The sequence below is a fragment of the Brachycentrus maculatus genome, unplaced genomic scaffold (genome assembly GCF_059751285.1).
Source record: "Brachycentrus maculatus isolate JH-2025_06_01 unplaced genomic scaffold, ASM5975128v1 h1tg000512l, whole genome shotgun sequence".
Classification (NCBI taxonomy): Eukaryota; Metazoa; Arthropoda; class Insecta; order Trichoptera; family Brachycentridae; genus Brachycentrus; species Brachycentrus maculatus.
In genome coordinates this window covers 459,237-479,288 of record NW_028281258.1, presented here as the reverse complement: position 1 = coordinate 479,288, position 20,052 = coordinate 459,237, and the positions used below count along the sequence as shown (strand labels likewise).

General features: G+C 34.5%; 1 protein-coding gene across 1 annotated transcript; it reads right to left on the bottom strand.

Moving 5' to 3' along the window:
• Positions 1-608: 608 nt before the first annotated feature.
• LOC148301859 (myosin-VIIa-like) lies at positions 609-18,656 on the bottom strand. Its single transcript, XM_088272591.1, has 11 exons — positions 18,573-18,656; positions 11,580-11,840; positions 10,936-11,120; positions 9,652-10,859; positions 9,330-9,571; positions 8,404-9,252; positions 7,613-7,939; positions 5,971-6,197; positions 3,558-5,884; positions 2,979-3,475; positions 609-1,068 (listed from the first exon to the last, which is right to left on the bottom strand). The coding sequence occupies exons 1-11, from the start codon at positions 18,594-18,596 to the stop codon at positions 868-870; spliced, it is 6,348 nt and encodes a 2,115-aa protein (XP_088128717.1). The 5' UTR covers positions 18,597-18,656; the 3' UTR covers positions 609-867.
• Positions 18,657-20,052: the final 1,396 nt, after the last annotated feature.

Here is a 20,052-nt window from a genome sequence, read left to right as displayed (position 1 = left end):
TTTCAACCCAACCAAGTACTTGATAACAACCGAGAGATCTCCAATATTAAAGGGCCTTCCTTAAAAAAATTGTATTTTTCCCTAACCTAACTTAACCAAGAGGTCTCCAACATTTAAGGACTTTCATTCAAAATAAAGTATTTTTCCCTAATATTTCAGAGCCTTCCTTCAAAATATTGAATTTTTAGTCGCGCACTCTCCAAGAAGTCTTTTACTTTTTTTAGTCGGCTTAAAATTTTGGATAATGTGATGCTTTTTTTTAAACCATAATGTCTTTGTGACCAATTTTCAAACCCCAAATAAATAATAAAAAACGTCCCAAACAACGTTATCTCTTCATTACAACCCAATAAATTTGACAAGCCTCTAAAAATAGAAGCTTTATTATTTTAATAAAAAAATAAATTATAATAAAAAAATAAATATAAATCTGACCTAAATCATATTAGACCAATGGGTGAGGAATTACTGAAGATTGTCAGGTAATTGTATTTTTAACAAAATGTGAGACTTGCAAGAACAAATTATGCTTTATTTGTTTAATTTAAATATACAAGGATTATGTTTTTAATAATTCTTAAAATTTACAAAAAAAATATTATCATGAAGTTGTATTGCATCATTGAAAGAAAAAAAACATAAACATAACTGAGGGATATTGTTACAAATATGTAGGAAATAAAATAATGATTTATGTAATTACTAGCCAGCGCAAAAAAAATATGGCAAAAGGTACCTAAAATCTGTGTTTTAAAAATGTCAAATCATTGACGCATATTTTTATTTTATTAAATGTTAAATGCTTTTTCACCATTGAAATTTTAATCAAGTTTCTAACTATAACCTATTTACAATATATTTATTAGTTTAAATGATTTTTTGCTTGACGGTCGTTGCTGTCTTCATATAAGCAATGTAGGAAGATATAAGGTCGTCCATCTTGTACCCCAGGGAAGTTTCACACAGGAGTTTGGAGCCACGCATGAAATTGCCAAGAGTCATGTGGAAGTACGTATTCCCAGACGACCAGTTGGACAGCTCCGAAAATGGATAAGTCACCAAAATATCCTGGAAAGAATGATAAGTATGATATACTACAAAGATATTGCACAATGGATCTTTGTCAGATGGGAGGAATATCTAATTTAACATACTCAACCTATGAAGGATTGTATTAGACTCATTTTGTGTTTATAACAGCTGATATAATTAATATTTTCATTCATAATTTTCTTTTGGAAAATTCGCCTTCGAAAAAACGTTATTTTCGTAAGTTGGCAATGAATGACGTCACAGAAGCGATGGAGTTATTTTAATATTGGTAACATTGCTAAATTATTGGCGGCTCTATTTGTTGATGTCTATGGTCTACCCTCCCACCCCCCCTCCCCTCATATTTGCATAACACAAATGGTAGGGTAGTGGTACAAAAACAATCCACACTACTACTATTACAGCTCTATAAACCATAGACAATAAACCATATGACGTCATAAAATGTTAGATGATGGAAATTTGATGACGTATGCGAACGCACGTTTTTCGTTTTATAAAAATATCTAAAGTTTAAACCTTCATATATCCCTTATTTCTCTACATATTTCAATAAGAATGCTACTGATAGTCTTGCGATTATTCATATTAATTTATTAGCCAATAATCGTGATATTTATCCATTACATTACCAACAAAATGGTATAGAGTAAACCCCCCTATAACGTTGAGATAGGTATCAAGTTATGAGAGGGAACTTTATAAGGAGTTAATGTTTAAAATTGTGTTTTTACATTTTCACCAGAAATGGCATTTTAACCATGACTGAAATGAATCATTATGAAATAAAATAAAAACGATTTGAAAACATTTACCCACTATAACAGAGGTGTTAAACTCAAAACCTGAAGCGGAGGGCTGATCACCTTTCCTTCATGTGTTTACAATCAAGATAACACTGCGTTTATATGATGCAGTGCCCTATGCACCACTAGGGTGCGGATAAGGGTTTTTAAAAAAGAGCCATTTTAGCAAAAAAGTATCCAGCAATTTTTAATATAAGAAAAAATCTCAGCACTAAAACAGTTAATTAATTTGTGCATTGACCAAAAAGCACAATCTGCTTGTGGAATACTTTTATTACAGTATTTATAAAAGACAAAATTATATATTAAAGGCTATTTTCTTGCTAAAATTTTTTTTTTTAAAATACCGACAGCAATCTACTTTAATCTCAATTTTTTTATCTGATGAAATATATCTACAGACCTGTCATATTATTCTTATCTCACTCTCTTTGATAATTTTGTGTGGAATTCACTATTCAAATTATTTATCTAACAGATACCTGTTTTATATTATAATGTAGTTATAACCTATTAATATTATTAATTAGACTTATATACATTAAGACCATGCTCAACACGGCGATACGTTTTAATAAATTACAGCGACAAACTAATTAAACAAGGTCATCAAAGCAAGAAAAGTGTGCACGATTTCGGGAAATACCAATACCCCCTCGGCTGTCCAAACTTAAAACACAGTAAGGGACATTTTTTTTGCAGTACGTTTTTTTTTGCATTTTTGGACTAAGTACAATCTACTTAGTCCAAAAATGCAAAAAAAAACGTATTACAAAAAAATGTCCCTTACTGTGTTTTGAGTTTGGACAGCCGCCCTATAATTTCATTGAATTCTGTTAACGTAGAGTCTTGCTGGAAATTAATTTAGTCGCAAAATAAATGAAGAGGGTACTAGAAAAAGGTTATTTTACAATTAAAACATAACTTTGTTTCAAAATCACTGTAAATATTTTATTATAAGTTAATTATAATATCTACCGGTTAGCTTCGAAATCGGTAGACATTATAATTAAGTTATAATAAAAATTTTATAGTGATTTTAAAACAAAGATATATTTTAATTAAAAAATGGAAAATCACAAATTTATTGCTTCAAAAATAAATTATAAGTTATTTTACCTTCGTCTGTGAATGAATAATACTGACGCCGTTCTTGTTGATACCAATAATTACAACTTCTGGGTAATTAGAATCAGTTGACTGTTTCACTTCAAAGAAAGCTGTGCCAAATGTTGACCATTGGTAAATTATCTTCAGGAAAGCTTCCTTGGCTTGTTCAGGAGTCTTATCCTTATCCCTCATGTATGCGGCGCTTATCTGGTTTCTCCACTCCGCAGCAGGTTGGAGTTTGATCAAGTCGGCGGGCAACAGTGTCTGGAGCTGGAAGCTTGGTCCCGCCAGCCTTGAAGCGTCATTCCCAAATCTCGCCCTGTAAATGAGAGCCGCCAAACTGACCGCATCCGCTTTCCCGCATTTATGATAACCCCGCAAGTATTTAGGCAACTCCTGAGGGAAATAGAATATCTGATCGGCATTAGTATCCTTCCCGGGTATCGTATTTATCCACAACTTCTTCATGAAGAATATTTGATATTGGAACTGTACAGGTGCGCCGGCTGTAAAATAGAACAAATTATTTTAATAATACTTGTCGATATTTTAAACAGTATTTTTCCATTAAATATTTAGCTAACTTACCATTGCGAGATGGCCTAGATTGTTTAATCCATTCGATAAGTTCATGAATAAAGTCGAAGAAGAAGTAGTTATCGGGCACTGAGAATACTTTGTCCGCAATTTTGACAAACAAACTAAAGCCGTCTCCATTTTTCAGATCTAACCTCTCCGAAATTTGGAGGCACAAATCTCTCGCTTTTGTTGTAGAATCCACTTCGAAGGCTTCGTCCGTGTCATCGGGGAAGTAAACTTTGTGATATATTTGTAAACTGCGGTGTTGAATAGCCTCCACTTCTACTAAATATGGTGGATATTGTCGCTGTCCACCCTTCTGAGATTTGTACGTTCTTTGCAAACATTCTTTGGCAATCGGATGCGGACGTGTTTTCAAGAATTCTATCAACTCCTTCGAAAGGGTCTGACTGCACGCGAACAACCCGGTTACTAGCCACAACAACTCCCAACCGCGCTCTTCACTCAACTGAATGCGATTATTTGTCAATTGTTTCATAATTTGGCAGTAAACCTCATCTTTGAGAACTTCGTGCTTTAAAGCCGGGCCAAATATCTCATCGGTGTACTCGGACGCTACCCTCGGCCTCGGAGCGGGCATATCTCCCATGTACTTCAGTATGCTAACAAATATCGAGCAAGCTTCTTTACAAAGCATTTCATTCCCTTGAAGTTTTTGCAAGAGTGGCAATTTGATGGGCTCTCGTCCGTGTCGCCATAATTCTTCTGTAGCGCTCTTTTTAACAGTTGTGATTGCTGAAGCCTTGGATATTGTCGATGTTGCGTAATTGTAAGCGGCTCTGAAGTATTCTTGAGCATATTTCTGCAACGTGTACATTTTCTTTCTCTGTAACGTATTATATTTTGATTTTTGTTTATATTTGTCCAAAGCTCCGTCTTTCTTGAACAGCATTAAAATATCTTGCGGCGGTTTTGTCATAGTTGGCAATATATAAACTTGCTCTGTTGGGAATAATCCTTGACGACCGTTACACTCGCCATTACCCCATGTGGCGGTCATAATTGTATCACCGATGCAATCATTTACCAATGTTATCAAATCTCCCTTCTTCAGTTCTAAGAATGAAGAAGTATCTACAGATTCTTTATAGTCATTTTGAACAATAACATACAACGAACGCTTTTTAAGACCATCAATAAGATAGATTACTAGATTGCTCAAATCTTCCGCGTCCATACTTTGGAACACTATTTCTTCTTTTTGAATAGTCATTAATGTAAAGTTACCGAACTTTGAGTTTTTATCCTTGGTATACCCGACATACGTGATTTCCACAAAGGAGAGTTCCAGAAGAATTTGTTCTTGATCATCGACAATGTAAATACCGGTCCAATTGACCGCTATGATAACATTATCCTTCGAAATAGAAGATCCTTTTATTCTAATAGCTTCGAAGAATCTCGAGAAGAGAATTGGCCAATTCAGTTTAGCAAAGATTACTACATCTTCTTTGCAATTGAGGGGGTCTACTTTCTTGATGATATTATTACTACTATTAAATGCGCTTCTAATCAAAGCTTCCCATTTCACGATCGCCTTATCTCCGGCGCTCAAGAATTGATTAGGTATATAGTTGTTAACGACCTTCTGTAGAATCTGGGGATCCATTTGACTGCCATACTCTATGTAATATTGGTGAGCGGCCAAAACGGCTATATCATTTTCGGTAGAGCACCTGTATTCTCCGAACTTAACCCCTCTCACAATTTGGTGGTAAAGTAAGTTAGTGGCAACCGGATCTTCGACCGGATTGTGCCAAGGAGCAAATATTTCCTTTCGGAAGTACAGTCTCCAAGGAGCAGTTTTTTCTGCCCCTCCCTGTTCTTTCGCGTACTGCTCACATTGAGAGATGGCATCCATAACGTGGTCGCCTTCGCTGCCCAGCGATAACACTTTATCAAATAGACTGATGAATAACGAGAATCCGAATGTGTCGACCAAGTTTATGCTTTCGGCAATTTGGCTACAAATTTCTTCTGACGTGGAGGCTGAATCCGCTTGAACTGTTTTAACAGAACTATCCATGAATGTTATAGTAAGTACAATCGGAGTTTTTGATTTAGTCGACTGGAGCTCTACCCAACTGGGTGGTTGTGTTCTGGATCCGTTCTTGAGTGTCCTATTGAGACGTCCATCACAGTACGGAGCGTAGCCCGGAGGACCTTCACGGATGAATGCGCGGAGATAATTAACAAACCGCTCGCTGGGAGCGAAGCATCCAACGCATAGAGACATAAGAATCCAGCCACGAGCGTGTGAAGCTTTAGTTGGGTTATTACATAGCTGCTTACACAGTTGGCAATATATTTCATCCCTAAAATAAATGATAATATTACATTATTCAATACCAGTTTTCAAATATCAGTACATCATTCAACATAATGTTAAATAAATATAAACCTCAAATCTGGTCGCAAAATTCCATGTCCAATTATGAAGTGAAGTTTTTCTAAATTAGTGGTTCGTCGATTGAGCCACGATTCATAGAAATCGTTCATTTGTTTGTCCTCCATAAAACCTCGGTGCAATTCTTCTCGCAATTTGGTCTGCTGCCTCTTCAGTGTCATATGAATCATTTTTTGTCTCTGTTTTTCATTTGTGGCAGCGTCTCCGTTGGACATCAAATTCTATTTAAAAAATATAATGTGTTAATATTTTTTTCTTTGACCCCTATCCGCACCCAGATGGTGCCTAGAGCACCACATTGGATTGACGCGGTGTTAACTGATCATTTTTAAGATACTGTAGAACGGGGCTACTTGAACATTGATGTGTTACTTGAGTTATTTCTCATACATACATGTCGATTATTCTGACTCCTGACTCGACCACTTTCAAATATTTGAAATACTCGATCATGCCAAGTTTTCCTCGGTCTTCGTCTGCTTCCATTTCCAACTACATTAGCCTCATAAACTTTTTTTACTCTTCTTTCCTCACTCATTCGTTTCACATGTTCCAGCCATCTCAACACACCTCTCTTAATTATATTGATAATGCTTATCTAAGCCTTGCATCTTTCCTTATATCACCATTCGAACATCTATCACACATTATTTTGTAGCACATTTGTCTTATTTATTTTTAAGAATAAAAGTGCTGTATCTAGATTAAAGTTTTGTAATTAAAATTTAAGTCTTATTTTTGTCCACAAATATAAGTGTCGTTCTAGATGTAATATAAATGATAAATTAAGATATTATTTTGCGTGTCACTCAATATCAAAATCTGAATATTCTCAATCAAAAAGATATTATTTGATCAGTATTGGAGTTGAGAGATAAAAATAAAACAAATAATTATGTACATGTCATTATAACTTTTGGAATTACAATTGAGTAGTCAACTTGCAAACCAAGTTACGTCAAAAAAGCCATTATTTGAGAAAACTGATAAAAATGTTCATCCTTATAGTTAAGATTTAAAGGCGCATTCTTTTGCGTATTACATAAGTCTAGGATCATATCAAATTCATTTATGTTATGAAATGAAATCACTGTTTATAAAAAATCATTTTATATGCATTTTAAAATTAAACATAGAGAGTTTTGCATGAATTACTATAAACATAGATAGTTTTGCAGTTGTATTATGTGCAAAAACAATATCTTTTACAAAATTATCATGGAGTGTTTTGATTCTCTATGATAATTTTGCCACAAAATACCATAGTAGTTTTTAATAGCCTGCAGTACATAAACAATGTAATGCGTGAATGCATTTCGACTGTCTCATGCATACTGGCCCAAGATGGAGGATTTTGCATGAGTCACTACGCAACTTAGTAAGTTTACAGTAACTTGGAGATTTTTTAAAGTGAACTGTCGATTGGTATAGCGAGTTTTGCAAGAGATTTATTGATTTTTCTATTCTATTTTATTAATTTTGGCAGATTATGTTAAACATAGGCGTTAGCATCTTAAATCTTCTACCGTTTGCCGCCATTAGCTAAAAAAACTTATTTTTTTAAACATAAAGTGGTTTGCGAGTGGACTACTCAATTGACTTGCATGTGTGTTGTGTAATTATATATTTATCGTACCTTATAGTCCTCGGAATTCTGGAAAGCTTTTCCTAGCGTCTCCGTTAGCTTGGTCATGACAGGGGTGACGTCGTTGTCTCCCGCATCTCTGGGCTCCGGAAGGTCGCCCATGAAGCGGAGCAGGGCCACCCACAAGGACCGCGCCGCGGCCCAGGACTCTTCTCCTCCTTCCAAGAGCGGACGCCGGAGAGCGCGGCGGCTGTGCTGGTAGCTGCTGTTGCCGGTGAAATACGTCGCCGCAAACTTCCTGAAGTCGAATTCCGACAAGTCCTCGGCGGGCTCCTCCGTAACTAGCAAGTCAATATCGGCGCGGGCTTGTGTTTTAGGCTGTAAAAAGATAAGAAATGTTATCTGTTTTCCCACCTCTTTAAATATGCCGCAGTCAAATTTTAAAATATAATGAACTAACCATCACTCTGCTTCCTCACAGGGTTAGAATAGACTGCCACACCAAACTGTCTTTGCACGCAATTTTCGCCTCTTCCACATTCATACATCTTCTCATACATACACGCCGATTATTCCGACTCCTGACCTGCACTTTCAAACATTTGAAATACTCGATCGTGCCAAGTTTTCGTCGATCTTCCCCTACTTTCATTACCGACCACATTCGTCTCATGAATTTGTTTAACATCCTTTCTTCACTCATTCGATTCACATGCCCGAACCATCTCAAAACACCTTTCATAATTTTATCAACAATGCTCATCTCAGCCTTGCATTCTTTCCTTGTATCACCATTCGAACATCTATCAAAATATCCATTTTAAAATATAATTATTTTTTACCGTAACATTTCCTTTTTGGCTATCTGCGGCTCCTTCTTGCAGGAACCCGAATACGTCATCGACGTAACGATCATCCACATGGGCATTCTTCTTAGTCGGAGTAGTAACATCTTCATCATTCTTTTCTGCCCAAATATTTTGGAAGAGGGCTTTAACTCTCTTGTCATGGTTATCTTCCGCTTTCTGCATATAGTTTGCAGTTCCTTTCTCCTTCATCTCTTTTATTTCATCTTCTCTCTTCTTTCTCAACAAGATCAGTTGTTTCTTAATGTACGGTCCCTTTTCTTTGATTACCTTTCTTATAAGGAAGCCTCTTCCGATGGCCTGTACTTTTATAACTGATTTTCTAATTCTAGAGAATGAAGCCGTTTGCTGTCGAGATAGTATGGCGGCTTGGAGGCGCAGATATCCTCTGCGCATGGTCAGATATTTCTGTCTGTATCCGCGAGCCCTCCAGTGCTTTTGCACTGTCAAAGCGGCTGCCCGCAGCTCTAAGAAACGTCTTCTGTGTATCCAGCGACGAATATTCTTTTGCAACAGAATGATGTACTTTTCTAATACTTTTTCGCGCATTTCCTCTAAAAATGCATCGTGGGAATCTTTAAGGAAGACTTTTGTCGATCCTAGTTGGAATTCCGTCTGGCCGGCCAAAACTTCGGAGCAGATTTTCCCGGCAGCGGCTCTACAGTCAGCTTTATGCGGCGGGGGAATATTATGAACAAGAAAACGATAGCGATTCACAAAGTCGAAGAAAGTATGCCGAATGGGATAACCAGCTCGCCTAATTTTAGCCGTCTCCATCATACCAGCGTACCGAAGCTGACGAACAATAAGTGAGCGATCGAATACCTGTAAAAGATAATATTATTTACAATGGTCCAACAATATTATATCCGTATAAGTTATATCAACAAAATTATATTTACCAAAGGTTTTTTAACTTCATTTGGTTTGATACATCTCACGAAAAAAGGATGACAAGAGTACAGAGATTTCATAAGATTTTCTAGAGATGACCGAAACTGTATGGACAATGTTATTTGTTTTCTTCCTCCATCCATATCAGTCAAGGTATCCCCAAAAAGTCCCGTCAGGTAAACATTGGTGGACTGTCTGACAAGTTGGCGGACATCGGGGCTGAAGGTATCTCTATTTTTATCCAAAAAGCCTAAAAAAGGAAGACAGTCAAATGAGTTAATACAATCATTTTAAAAATATAAATATGTCTATGCTAATTGGCGTACTCACCAACAACATCATAGGCCACATTTCCAGCAAAATGTTGCACGCCAAAGTTATGGGTGTGCTCAGATTTGGGTTTGATGTAAATGGGTTTAGAGCCGTGGGTAGAGTGCAGTTTAATCAATAAAGTCAGGTCTGTTCCTTTCGGAAACTTTGCTTCTTCATCAATCAAAGACATGATGTTTAAACTCTTTATGCCGATCATCTCCAGTATGTTTTGATTATCTATGTACTGTATATTTTCCCATTTGATGCCTTCTTTCGCATACTCTTCCTGTTCCATTTTGAATATATGCTTTACGAAAAACTGTTGTAAATTTTCATTGGCGTAATTAATGCACAACTGCTCGAAGCTATTGGATGTAAAATTTTCAAATCCAAAAATATCTAAAACACCGATTGAATTTACTGTATTTTTACTCGGTTTATATATAGTTTCATTTATTTTGTCGACAATTCTAATAAATATTTGTCCATATATAGCTTTGACAAATGAATCCCTAGATTCTATGGCACTCTGCTTTGAAATTGAGGAGACCACTTGATCACCCTGTATTTTGATTGTTTTTCTCGTGAGGGCATCGCAGAGAGATGATTTGTTAAGTCCTAAAATCGAAGCCACCCTTCCCGCATTAGCACTATCGGCCACCTCAGAACCTTCCAAATTATTTACTACCACAGATTTGTACTTTAAATTTCCCAAGTGCAAAATTGCAGCTAGTAACTTAAAAATGTTCCATATATCTTCATCTGAAAAGTTCAGAACTTTCATAGCCGCTTTGACATCTGCAAATTGTGATGCGTCATTTCTTCCTTCGCAAGTCAAGGCTTTCCCTCCTTTTAGATATTCATAGTTGGATGCGTCGGTTAGTTCCAGCTTTTTCTTTTCTTCTCCACTCAGTCCGGCAAGCAAACTGTAGAATATATGATAGTTTCGCTCCCCCAGATTTTGTGACACAATACGAGACTTTTCCAGCAAGTATTGTTCTATATTGGCACCTTCAATTTCACCTTTTTTGTTGAAATTGATATGGATATACTTTCCGAACCTTGACGAGTTATCATTTCTTACAGTTTTGGCATTACCGAAGGCTTCCAAAATTGGATTAGTTTCTTGAATCTGTTGTTCTATCCAAGAATGTTTTCCGCTGACAGTGGCTAAATATTGTAATATGAGTTTTGTGCTCTCTGTTTTCCCTGCACCACTTTCTCCGCTTGAATAATAATAAATCAAATAAATACAACGGCAAATTAAGGAAAACACTTTTAATAATATAACGATTTTGTTACCTTATAACTATACACTGATCATGGCCTTTCTCTAACATTTCTCGGAAGCAGGAGTCACCTACAGCAAATATATGAGGAGGAATTTCACCTATTTTTCTTCCTCTATAGAGGTTGATCTGTTCTCCAGTGTAAATCGGTAATATTTCGTATGGATTTATGGCGACAAGCATAGTACCAGTGTATGTCTGAAAACATTAATTTTTTCCTTACTTATGATTCAGCATATGTTATGTATATCGTAGTTGTACAGGAGAAAGTGACCAATTAACAAAACGTAAAATGTTCAGAAGGGCCATTTAAGTCACTTTTGCTTGGCAAGAAAATAAACATCAATGCAGTTAGTCATTTTCAACAAGTCAATATATTATACTTCCAAGTTTTAAATCCTTAGGGATTTTTTTCAGGGCAATATTAAGCCAGTAGGATATAAAATATTCAATGATCACGTTTTTGTAAAAAATGCACTTGATCACTTTCTCCTGTATGACTACGATATATAAAGAGATCAATAAAGTTATGAGGTAAATTACTTTTAGTATTGAGTTTTAATATATCACAGCAAACGTCAGATAAAATCTGTTTCTTCTTCAAAACATATTAATACTTAAAGCTATCTTTTTTACAAAGTTAAAAATTGAACTTACATATATAAGTCTCTTATTATATCTCATATGTAAATTTTTCAATATAGCGTACTCCTGCAAGTCCCCGAGTGTTATCATGTCCTCGACTCCTCGTGCAGATGTGACATGCATAGACTTGATCACCTGATCGGAGGATACCGCAAATTCCTTCCCATCATCATCGCGAACTGTGATCTTCTTTCCCTCCGATTTGACAATACGACAGCCAATGGGGATGTCAAATTCACTCGGAGTAAGTGATTTGACCCAAATGTGGTCACCCTAACAAAGGAAAAAGTTTTAAAAGAAGCGATGATATAAAAGATATTTTTGACAGGATTTAAAAAAAAAAGCACTGACTGAATTTAGAAGGGCTTTAAAATTTGTCTGGAAGAAAAAAGAGGGAAATTATATTGTATAAATAAAAGAGGTGAGTTTCTTTGTTTTTTTTTGTGCAATAGGTATAAACCAATGTATTATATTTAAAACTTTAAATTATCCTAGAAGTAGGTACTTCTCAACCCATTCACATAAAAATACCTTCATGTAAAATAAATGTAAATCCAATATTGATAGAACTCTATTTAAATCCCAGAATAGTCCCATTTTTTGCTGTCAGATTTCATAAACTTACTAACTAACTAACCATTATGCCACTAAGAATAGAACGCCACACCAATCGGTCTTTGCAAACAATCTTCGCCTCTTCCACATTCACGCATCTCCTCGTACATACCCGCCGATTATTCTGACTCTTGACCCGACTACTTTCAAGTATTTGAAATACTTGATCATGTAAATTATCCTCAGTCTTTGTCTGCTTCTATTACCGACTACATTCGCCTCATAAATTTTGTTTTACTGTTCTTTCTTCAATACGATTTCAACAAGAGTCACAACCCTCAGTGATGACGACTAAGACGGAGAAGAAGTTCTTCCTTCACTCATTCAATTCACATGCACAAACCATCTAAACACACCTTTCTTAATTTCATCAATAATGCTTATCTCAATATTGAATTCTTTCCTTATTTCACCATTCGAACATCTATCACAGCATTCAGTCTACTCTCATCTTTATTTTGCCAACTCCATGCTTCACTTCCATACATTAAGGTTGAAACTAAGACCCGATTGTGCAATGCCAGTTTAGCTTGTTGCCAGATTAAAAAATTAATGATTTTTTTAAATAAAAAAGGTATTTAAAAAATAGAAGTTTTAACACGTTGTCGGCGGGACACGGCATTTGCCGTTTTTCGCGGACTGTCGGTCAACTGCGGGACACAGCAAATGCCGTTTTTGTCGACTGTCGGTTATCGGCGGGAAACGGCAATATACGGGTTCCACTTGAACGGGAAGCAACTGCCAGACCTTCCATTCGGGTACCGTTCTAGCGCATCGTTCGACTACAGGGTGCTTCGTCACGAGCACACAGTTGCCGTGCATATGCGAGGATCGGGAATCAATCTGGAGTACAACGGTGATAAAATCAATGCTCACCTGTCGAGAGCGCTCAAATTCAAGGGTCTGTGCTACGAACTTCCGGAAAAATTTGAAGCGTTATCTTAAAAATAACTCTTATCAGTGACATTTAATTTTAAAATTATTCATAAAGAATGACATGTTAATTAAAGAATGAATAAATAATTATTTAAAAGTACATGTAGAGTTTAACAAAATAAATTGCTTACATTTTAAAAGGACTTTTTTTTCAACCCAACCAAGTACTTGATAACAACCGAGAGATCTCCAATATTAACATGTTGTCGGCGGGACACGGCATTTGCCGTTTTTGTCGACTGTCGGTTATCGGCGGGAAACGGCAATATACGGGTTTGTTATCAGCGTGAAATAAAACGCGTTGAAGGGTAATCTGCTACCTGGGTGCTAGGCGACAGTCTGTTGGCGTTATTTGAGATACTTTGTCCGGATTGGCTAGTCTGTCGCTTGTAAAGGCATCGCCAGAAATCTAGAGTTTTTATGCAATCTCAATCTCCAGTTTAGTTTGAGTCATTTCACGTATTGGACTATTTTTCATACCGCTCGCACTCTTTTGTTTACTGTTTGGTATTTTTTTATTTGAATATATTAGCATTGTATAGGGAATGATACCTCGGAGGGGAAGACTATTTTTTAGAGTTTACAATGCTTCTAAAATTGTGAAATACGGAATACTTAATTGAAAATTATGATTATAATTTATTTTTGATGATCAAATATCATTTATGATTCTTTGAAAATTTCAATCGAAAATATTATTTGGTTTAGAAATTGTGTCAATTTTAAGAAAGAGATATATTTTTGCACTAATCGCGAAAAACGTCCGCTATAGGCTAGAGTCTATTGTTCGAAGCGTCCAACTACAATGTGTTAAGATAAAAATCTAAATGTCAAAAATGTGTCAGCAAATGCAAGATCCGAAATTTAAACTGCATATAGCTGCTTCTAGGATGTAATATTTTCAATCTAAACGACAAATTCCAAGTAAATTATTATTTACATGTACCTATCTTAACACACTGTTGTTGGGAGGTTTTTTCATCAACCCCGACCCTAATCAGTATACTAATTAGAATCGTATACTAATCATATATATACTAATATTGCCGACGGAGATTAGAGGTCAAAATAAAATATGGAACAATGGCAAAATAAAGGAAAGGGAAAATGATCAAGAGTTAATTCAATAAAAATGGTAAAATAGTTTATATTCTTAATTTTATCTCTCTTTTTTGTGTGTATATTAGGTTAAAATAGATAAAAAAAAATAAAAAATGTATGTAAAAAGAACTCCACCGACAAGACACACAAGGTGGCTTGGTGGATCTCTGCAAAAATATATTTTTAATTTGTTTATAATTGTGCGAAGCAGAATTATAAACAAATTAAAAATATATATATTTTTGTCCGCCTCCGTAGTGTAATGGTCAGCACGCTCGGCTACCGTTCTGGAGGTCCCGGGTTCGATTCCCAAGGGGGGTTAAATAAATATAAGTGATTTTTTCACTGTAATATTTATTCAATATTACCATGGACTGGTACCTGAAGCGGAGGGCCGATCACCTTTCCTTCATGTGTAAACGATCAAGATAACACTGCGTTTATATGACACAGTGCCCTATGCACCATTGGGGTGCGGATAAGGGTTTTATTATTTATTATTATTATAATTGTTCTTTAAATAAATATATATGTAGTATTTATGTAAATGAAATTTATAAAAATTTAACAAATAAGTAACCGCCAACCCAAAACCGATCTGTACAATGTATTTTGACATCTCTTGCGCTATACGAAAAGTAAGCAAATAGAACACTTACAAGTCTCCCGCTCTCTACCAACAGTAAGTAAAAAACAAACGCAAACAATGTGTTAAATTATAAATAAATTAAAATATAAGATTATCTATTTATTTATTTATTTTAAAGGGAAAATAACAAATACATTTAGACATATAGAAAGTACAGGTTAGAGGAAAAAAATGAACAATGAGACTAAATGATTCAGAAATAATTTTCCACTAAAAGCACAAAAAGAATTATAAAAATCAGAAAAAAAGAATAGAAATTGATAAGTATAGATAGATTAGAATAAGTAGAATATTAAGTACAGATTAATTTATTATTAGATTAAAACCAATATTTTTAGCTTTTCCACTTTTTTATTTGACCAGCGACCGGGTTTCGTCGTTACCGACATCATCAGACTGGTTGACCAGTCTGATGATGTCGGTAACGACGAAACCCGGTCGCTGGTCAAATAAAAAAGTGGAAAAGCTAAAAATATTGGTTTTAATCTAATAATAAATTAAAAATGCAATTCCATCACGAAGTGTCAGTGGATAATATAAATCTATTAAAAAGTACAGATTAGTTAATTAGAAAAGTTTTTTTATATGAAATAACAGTAGTATTGAAGATATCAGCATGGCTGCACACATGTTTATTATAGAAATTGCAAGCCCTAAAGATAAAGCTGTTTTTCAGACAATTAGTCCTGAGGGTGGTCAAATAGAAGGTGGTCTGTTATCTTGTTCTGTTGGGAACAATATAGCGTAGAGAGCTGGTTAATTATAGTAAACTAATTCTAATCCAGATATTTTTTAAAAATATTAATCTTTTTAAACAACGAGGTATGTATAACTTTTAATCTGTAAAAAGCCCAAAATGTTGCAATGTTTATAACATTCTTTAAAATTGAAGTATTTTTTTTTAAATATTTCTGAATGAATCACTTCAACAATGGCAATGCCTCAGATGTTATGAATTATAGATAAATGATAAAACAGATGGAATACATCATAAATTTACTGATTGTAAAATATGGGGCAACAATTTGTTGAATGATAAAAAAATTGTAATAAAAATTCCTGATTCGACCACTCAAAGTAAGATTATTAAAACTGTCAACGTAATGAAATTTATCATTTGCTCAGTTAAAATTATTAAAATTTAAAGCATCTTTGTGATCCAACATTTTGAGCAAATGGAAGTCGGGTTAGTTTATAACCCTTTCTTATCATTCTTCGTTCACTTTGTGTAATACCACTTTAAAAAATACTAATTTGTGACTGCCGGTTTCGAAATAATCATTCCATTATCAGGTCATTAAAATGAAATTGTTAGGGTGGTGACTGACCGAAGCATTTCGTCGTAACATAACGTCGTAACGTCGTTCGCGGCGAGCATCCGAAACTATGGATGGAGCGCTCGGCTCGCTGTACTGACTGCCTGAATGCTCACATCGTAACGTGTTACGTTACGACAAAATGGCTTCGGTCAGTCACCACCCTAAGGTATAACATTTATACAAAAATAAAATTTTGAAACAGAGAAAGAAGACAAAGTGGTACAACACAAAGTGAACGATGAATGATAAGGAGTGTTATATTACCATATCACAAAGTTAACAATCCTTTTAATATACAAAATAAAGTATATAACCTTTAATTGAGATTTTAGACCGCTTGTTTCCAGACTCAATTGTCTCTCAGACAGGACAATCGTGACACTAGCATGCAAGCAACACTACACGCCACTAACATAATATTATATACACAATATTTATATTTATTTATTGAACGGCTAATGCCTTTAACATGATTAATACATATATACAGTATCTAATATAAAAATACACTAACTAATACGCTAACAAAGAAACAAGGCTTATAAACAAAATAAATTAACAGTCAGCACTGGTAAATACACGTCTCCTTCACACACTATCAGGGAGCAGCGAGAAGAGAGAGTGAAACACAACGTTTAAATTTATCCTTTATAACATGGAGAAGAAATGCTGAGAAAGTAAAGACTTCAAGGTGGATAACAATATACTAAATAAATCTATACTTTCAAAAGCATTGGCTAACATATTATTTATTATATGGATTATTCACCGTACGGATAATGTCAATATTACAGATGTCTCAACTTGATATGAAACATCTATCGTTCTTTTTATATTCTCTCTGTCTGAGCATCCCAGGGCATACGACCTGGCATTTGGCTGGCTTAAGCGATCACTTTATACACTTGTATAAAGTTCACCATTCTGCCCATTATTGAACAACCATATTACATTAGTTATTGAAACATGTATATACGCAATAGTCTCAATTACCTTCCACTTGCTGATCCAATTTTCAATATACTTATACTATTGTATAACCTATACTATTCACACATTTACACCTGCACAAAATATTAATCATATGCATTTAGTCACATGCCCTCAGTGCATGTTGGTCTGTGATATTTTGTGTAGATATGTCGCTCACTCCTTTCAACATCATCATAAATCAAAAATTGTCAATTTTCAGTTGTGCATGTTTTCGGAATGCCCAGAAAATGTACTATATCCCAGCAAAAGCGGCATTTTTTAACTTAATATTTACCTGCTACAGGGCAGAAAGAATTGTTTTTGCATTTTGAAGAAAAGGTATTGTATAATTATTTTTTTAAATATACTAAATATTTTTCAAATGGAGAAAAAACTTTCAGGTTTTACCTAAAAAGATCTGTGGCACAGTAAAAAGTTCAATAAGTGGCTTGATATTTATTTTTAATACATTGCATTATATTTTTAAACTTTAAAAACGTTCTCGGTGCATAGTGCTACTTGCATTCTGGAATAGTAACTGTCCTGATATAGAAACGGGTGGAATGTTTTCAGGTGTCACCCAGTATGTAAAATAATCCTCTAAGGATCTTGCACACACTTAAAAAAGGGTCTCTGTTAAAAGAAAGGTTTCTCAAACCAACCGATGGCTGCCATGAACTCAAACATGCATCAAGAGAATTATGATGTTTGTATAAGTTCGAAAATTTTGAGTAGTGTAGTGAATATTGAAGTGATTACATAACCAGCCTATGACAAGTCGTAAGCCCTGTAAATACCCGGACTTCAATATTCTTTTTCATCTATGTTGAGAAAATTTGAGCCATTTCTTTCATCTTTATAATTTATATTTTGCAATCATAATCATAGAATTTTTATTTTAAACATGTCTGCCGCGCAGCATACATCATAGGCTAGCCAAGCAAATATAATTAACATTAAAACGGGCGCTGTAGCATAGCCCACCCAGCTGTGAAACTAGTGTCACAGGTTCAACTACCCCCAATTAAAAAATAAATTTAAGAAATATTTATTTCAAATATTACTTCAAGTGTTTGCGACATATTTTGCATCACTAACTTCTATATCCTTACTCTTCTACCTGAAGACAAGCTTCTAAAACAGAAACCTTGTGGGATATATATTTTTTTTCACTTAAACATACTATACATAGCTGACTGCAATCATTTTGCCTACATCAACATGCGGTTAAAACAGTCTCACATTCCAGTGACATATACGGTATTACCAGTAGATAATAGAGAAGTCTACGTATTTAATTAGATAAAGCTTTTTTTATTCTAAAACCTTACACTCATTAATTAAATGGTACAATTTATTTTATATTTTTACAAATAAATATACTATTTTAGAAAATAATTAAAATATTAATACCGTGACCACTTTTGAATCCCCCATTGTTATGTAGAAAACTAATCACATGAATTAATGTTATAATCTATCACACACTAAAACCACTCCCAATCAATACAAGTCGATGACTGGTGTAACAACATTCTACGCTATTATCTGTTTTTTTATCTTTCCGATTTCATTATCTTAATCTGATAAACCGCTTGTAAAATATTCAATGGTTATAAGAAATTCCTTGATGAGGTATATGTCGCATTGTAGATCGGAATAAAAATAAAGGTTGATATTGTTGTTTATATGGGGACTACTGCTACTGCCAAGTTGGCAACACTGAAATATACGAATTCGCCACGGAGATTCCCGAACGAATTCAACAAAAGCGGCCAACCGAAGCGAGGAGACCGAGATTCGCCTGCATCGCTTGGTTCTGACGGACGTGTATTTAGCTTCACATTTTAATTCAAAGTTTCATTAATTAATTAGATTAAATTTTAATAGTTAATATCAATAGTAATTGAAGTGTAAGAACTTATATCAATAAACGATCTGTAAGTAAGAATTCTTTAAATATCCTTTTCTGGCTTCCCGTTTCAATAACACACACAAGGTGACCTCCGACATTCACAGGTGGCTAAATTGGTGACCCAGACGTTCACAGGTCGCTAAAATAGCTTGACATCTTCAATGATTATGTTGATGCATTTCATTATAGAATCTCAAATATGTGGATCTACAAATTATTAAAACATGTTTTTGCATGTATATGCTAAACCTATAATATATCTGCATACTGATCAAAATAAAAATAAAAGGTTTTAAAATCAAACCCTATTTGTTATTATTTAAAATAACAATAACAAATATTTGCTTGTATCAGTAAAATAGACTTGAATGATGGAAGTTTAACTTCTGAAACATGTAGTCTTTAATAAAACTCAAGTGGTATAAAACAAGTGTTTTCTTTAATCATTGTAACATGTCTAACCACAAAGTCAATGCCGAAACAATAAATAAAATTCATTGAAAATAATAAATTACTTTGTATGGTACGTATCCATCTGCCAGGATAATTTTATTTTAATTAACCCTTTTAATTGCTTTTTTTCTAATTTCAGAGCAGTTTCTAATCCCATAGTTAGTGTCTAGGACTAGGTTAAGTCGGACGTTCTAGGCTCGACCCCACTCTGCACACAACTTGATTTCTAATTTCAAACATAACCAGTCCAAACACACCTTGATTTCTAATTTCAAACATAACCAGTCCAAACACACCTTAAAATAGCATAAAATATAGATCTTTGAGTGTATCATGGGGACACAATTTTTTTTTATAATACAAACATAATGATAAAATTATAAAATAAGATTTTATGTGTATTCAAATTCATAGATGAAAGCATCTATAGCTTCTGAAATTAGTCATAACAATATAATACTCAAATGGTAAAAAAATAAGTGTTTAATTTATTATTAAATGATAAATTTTATTTAAGACTATGAA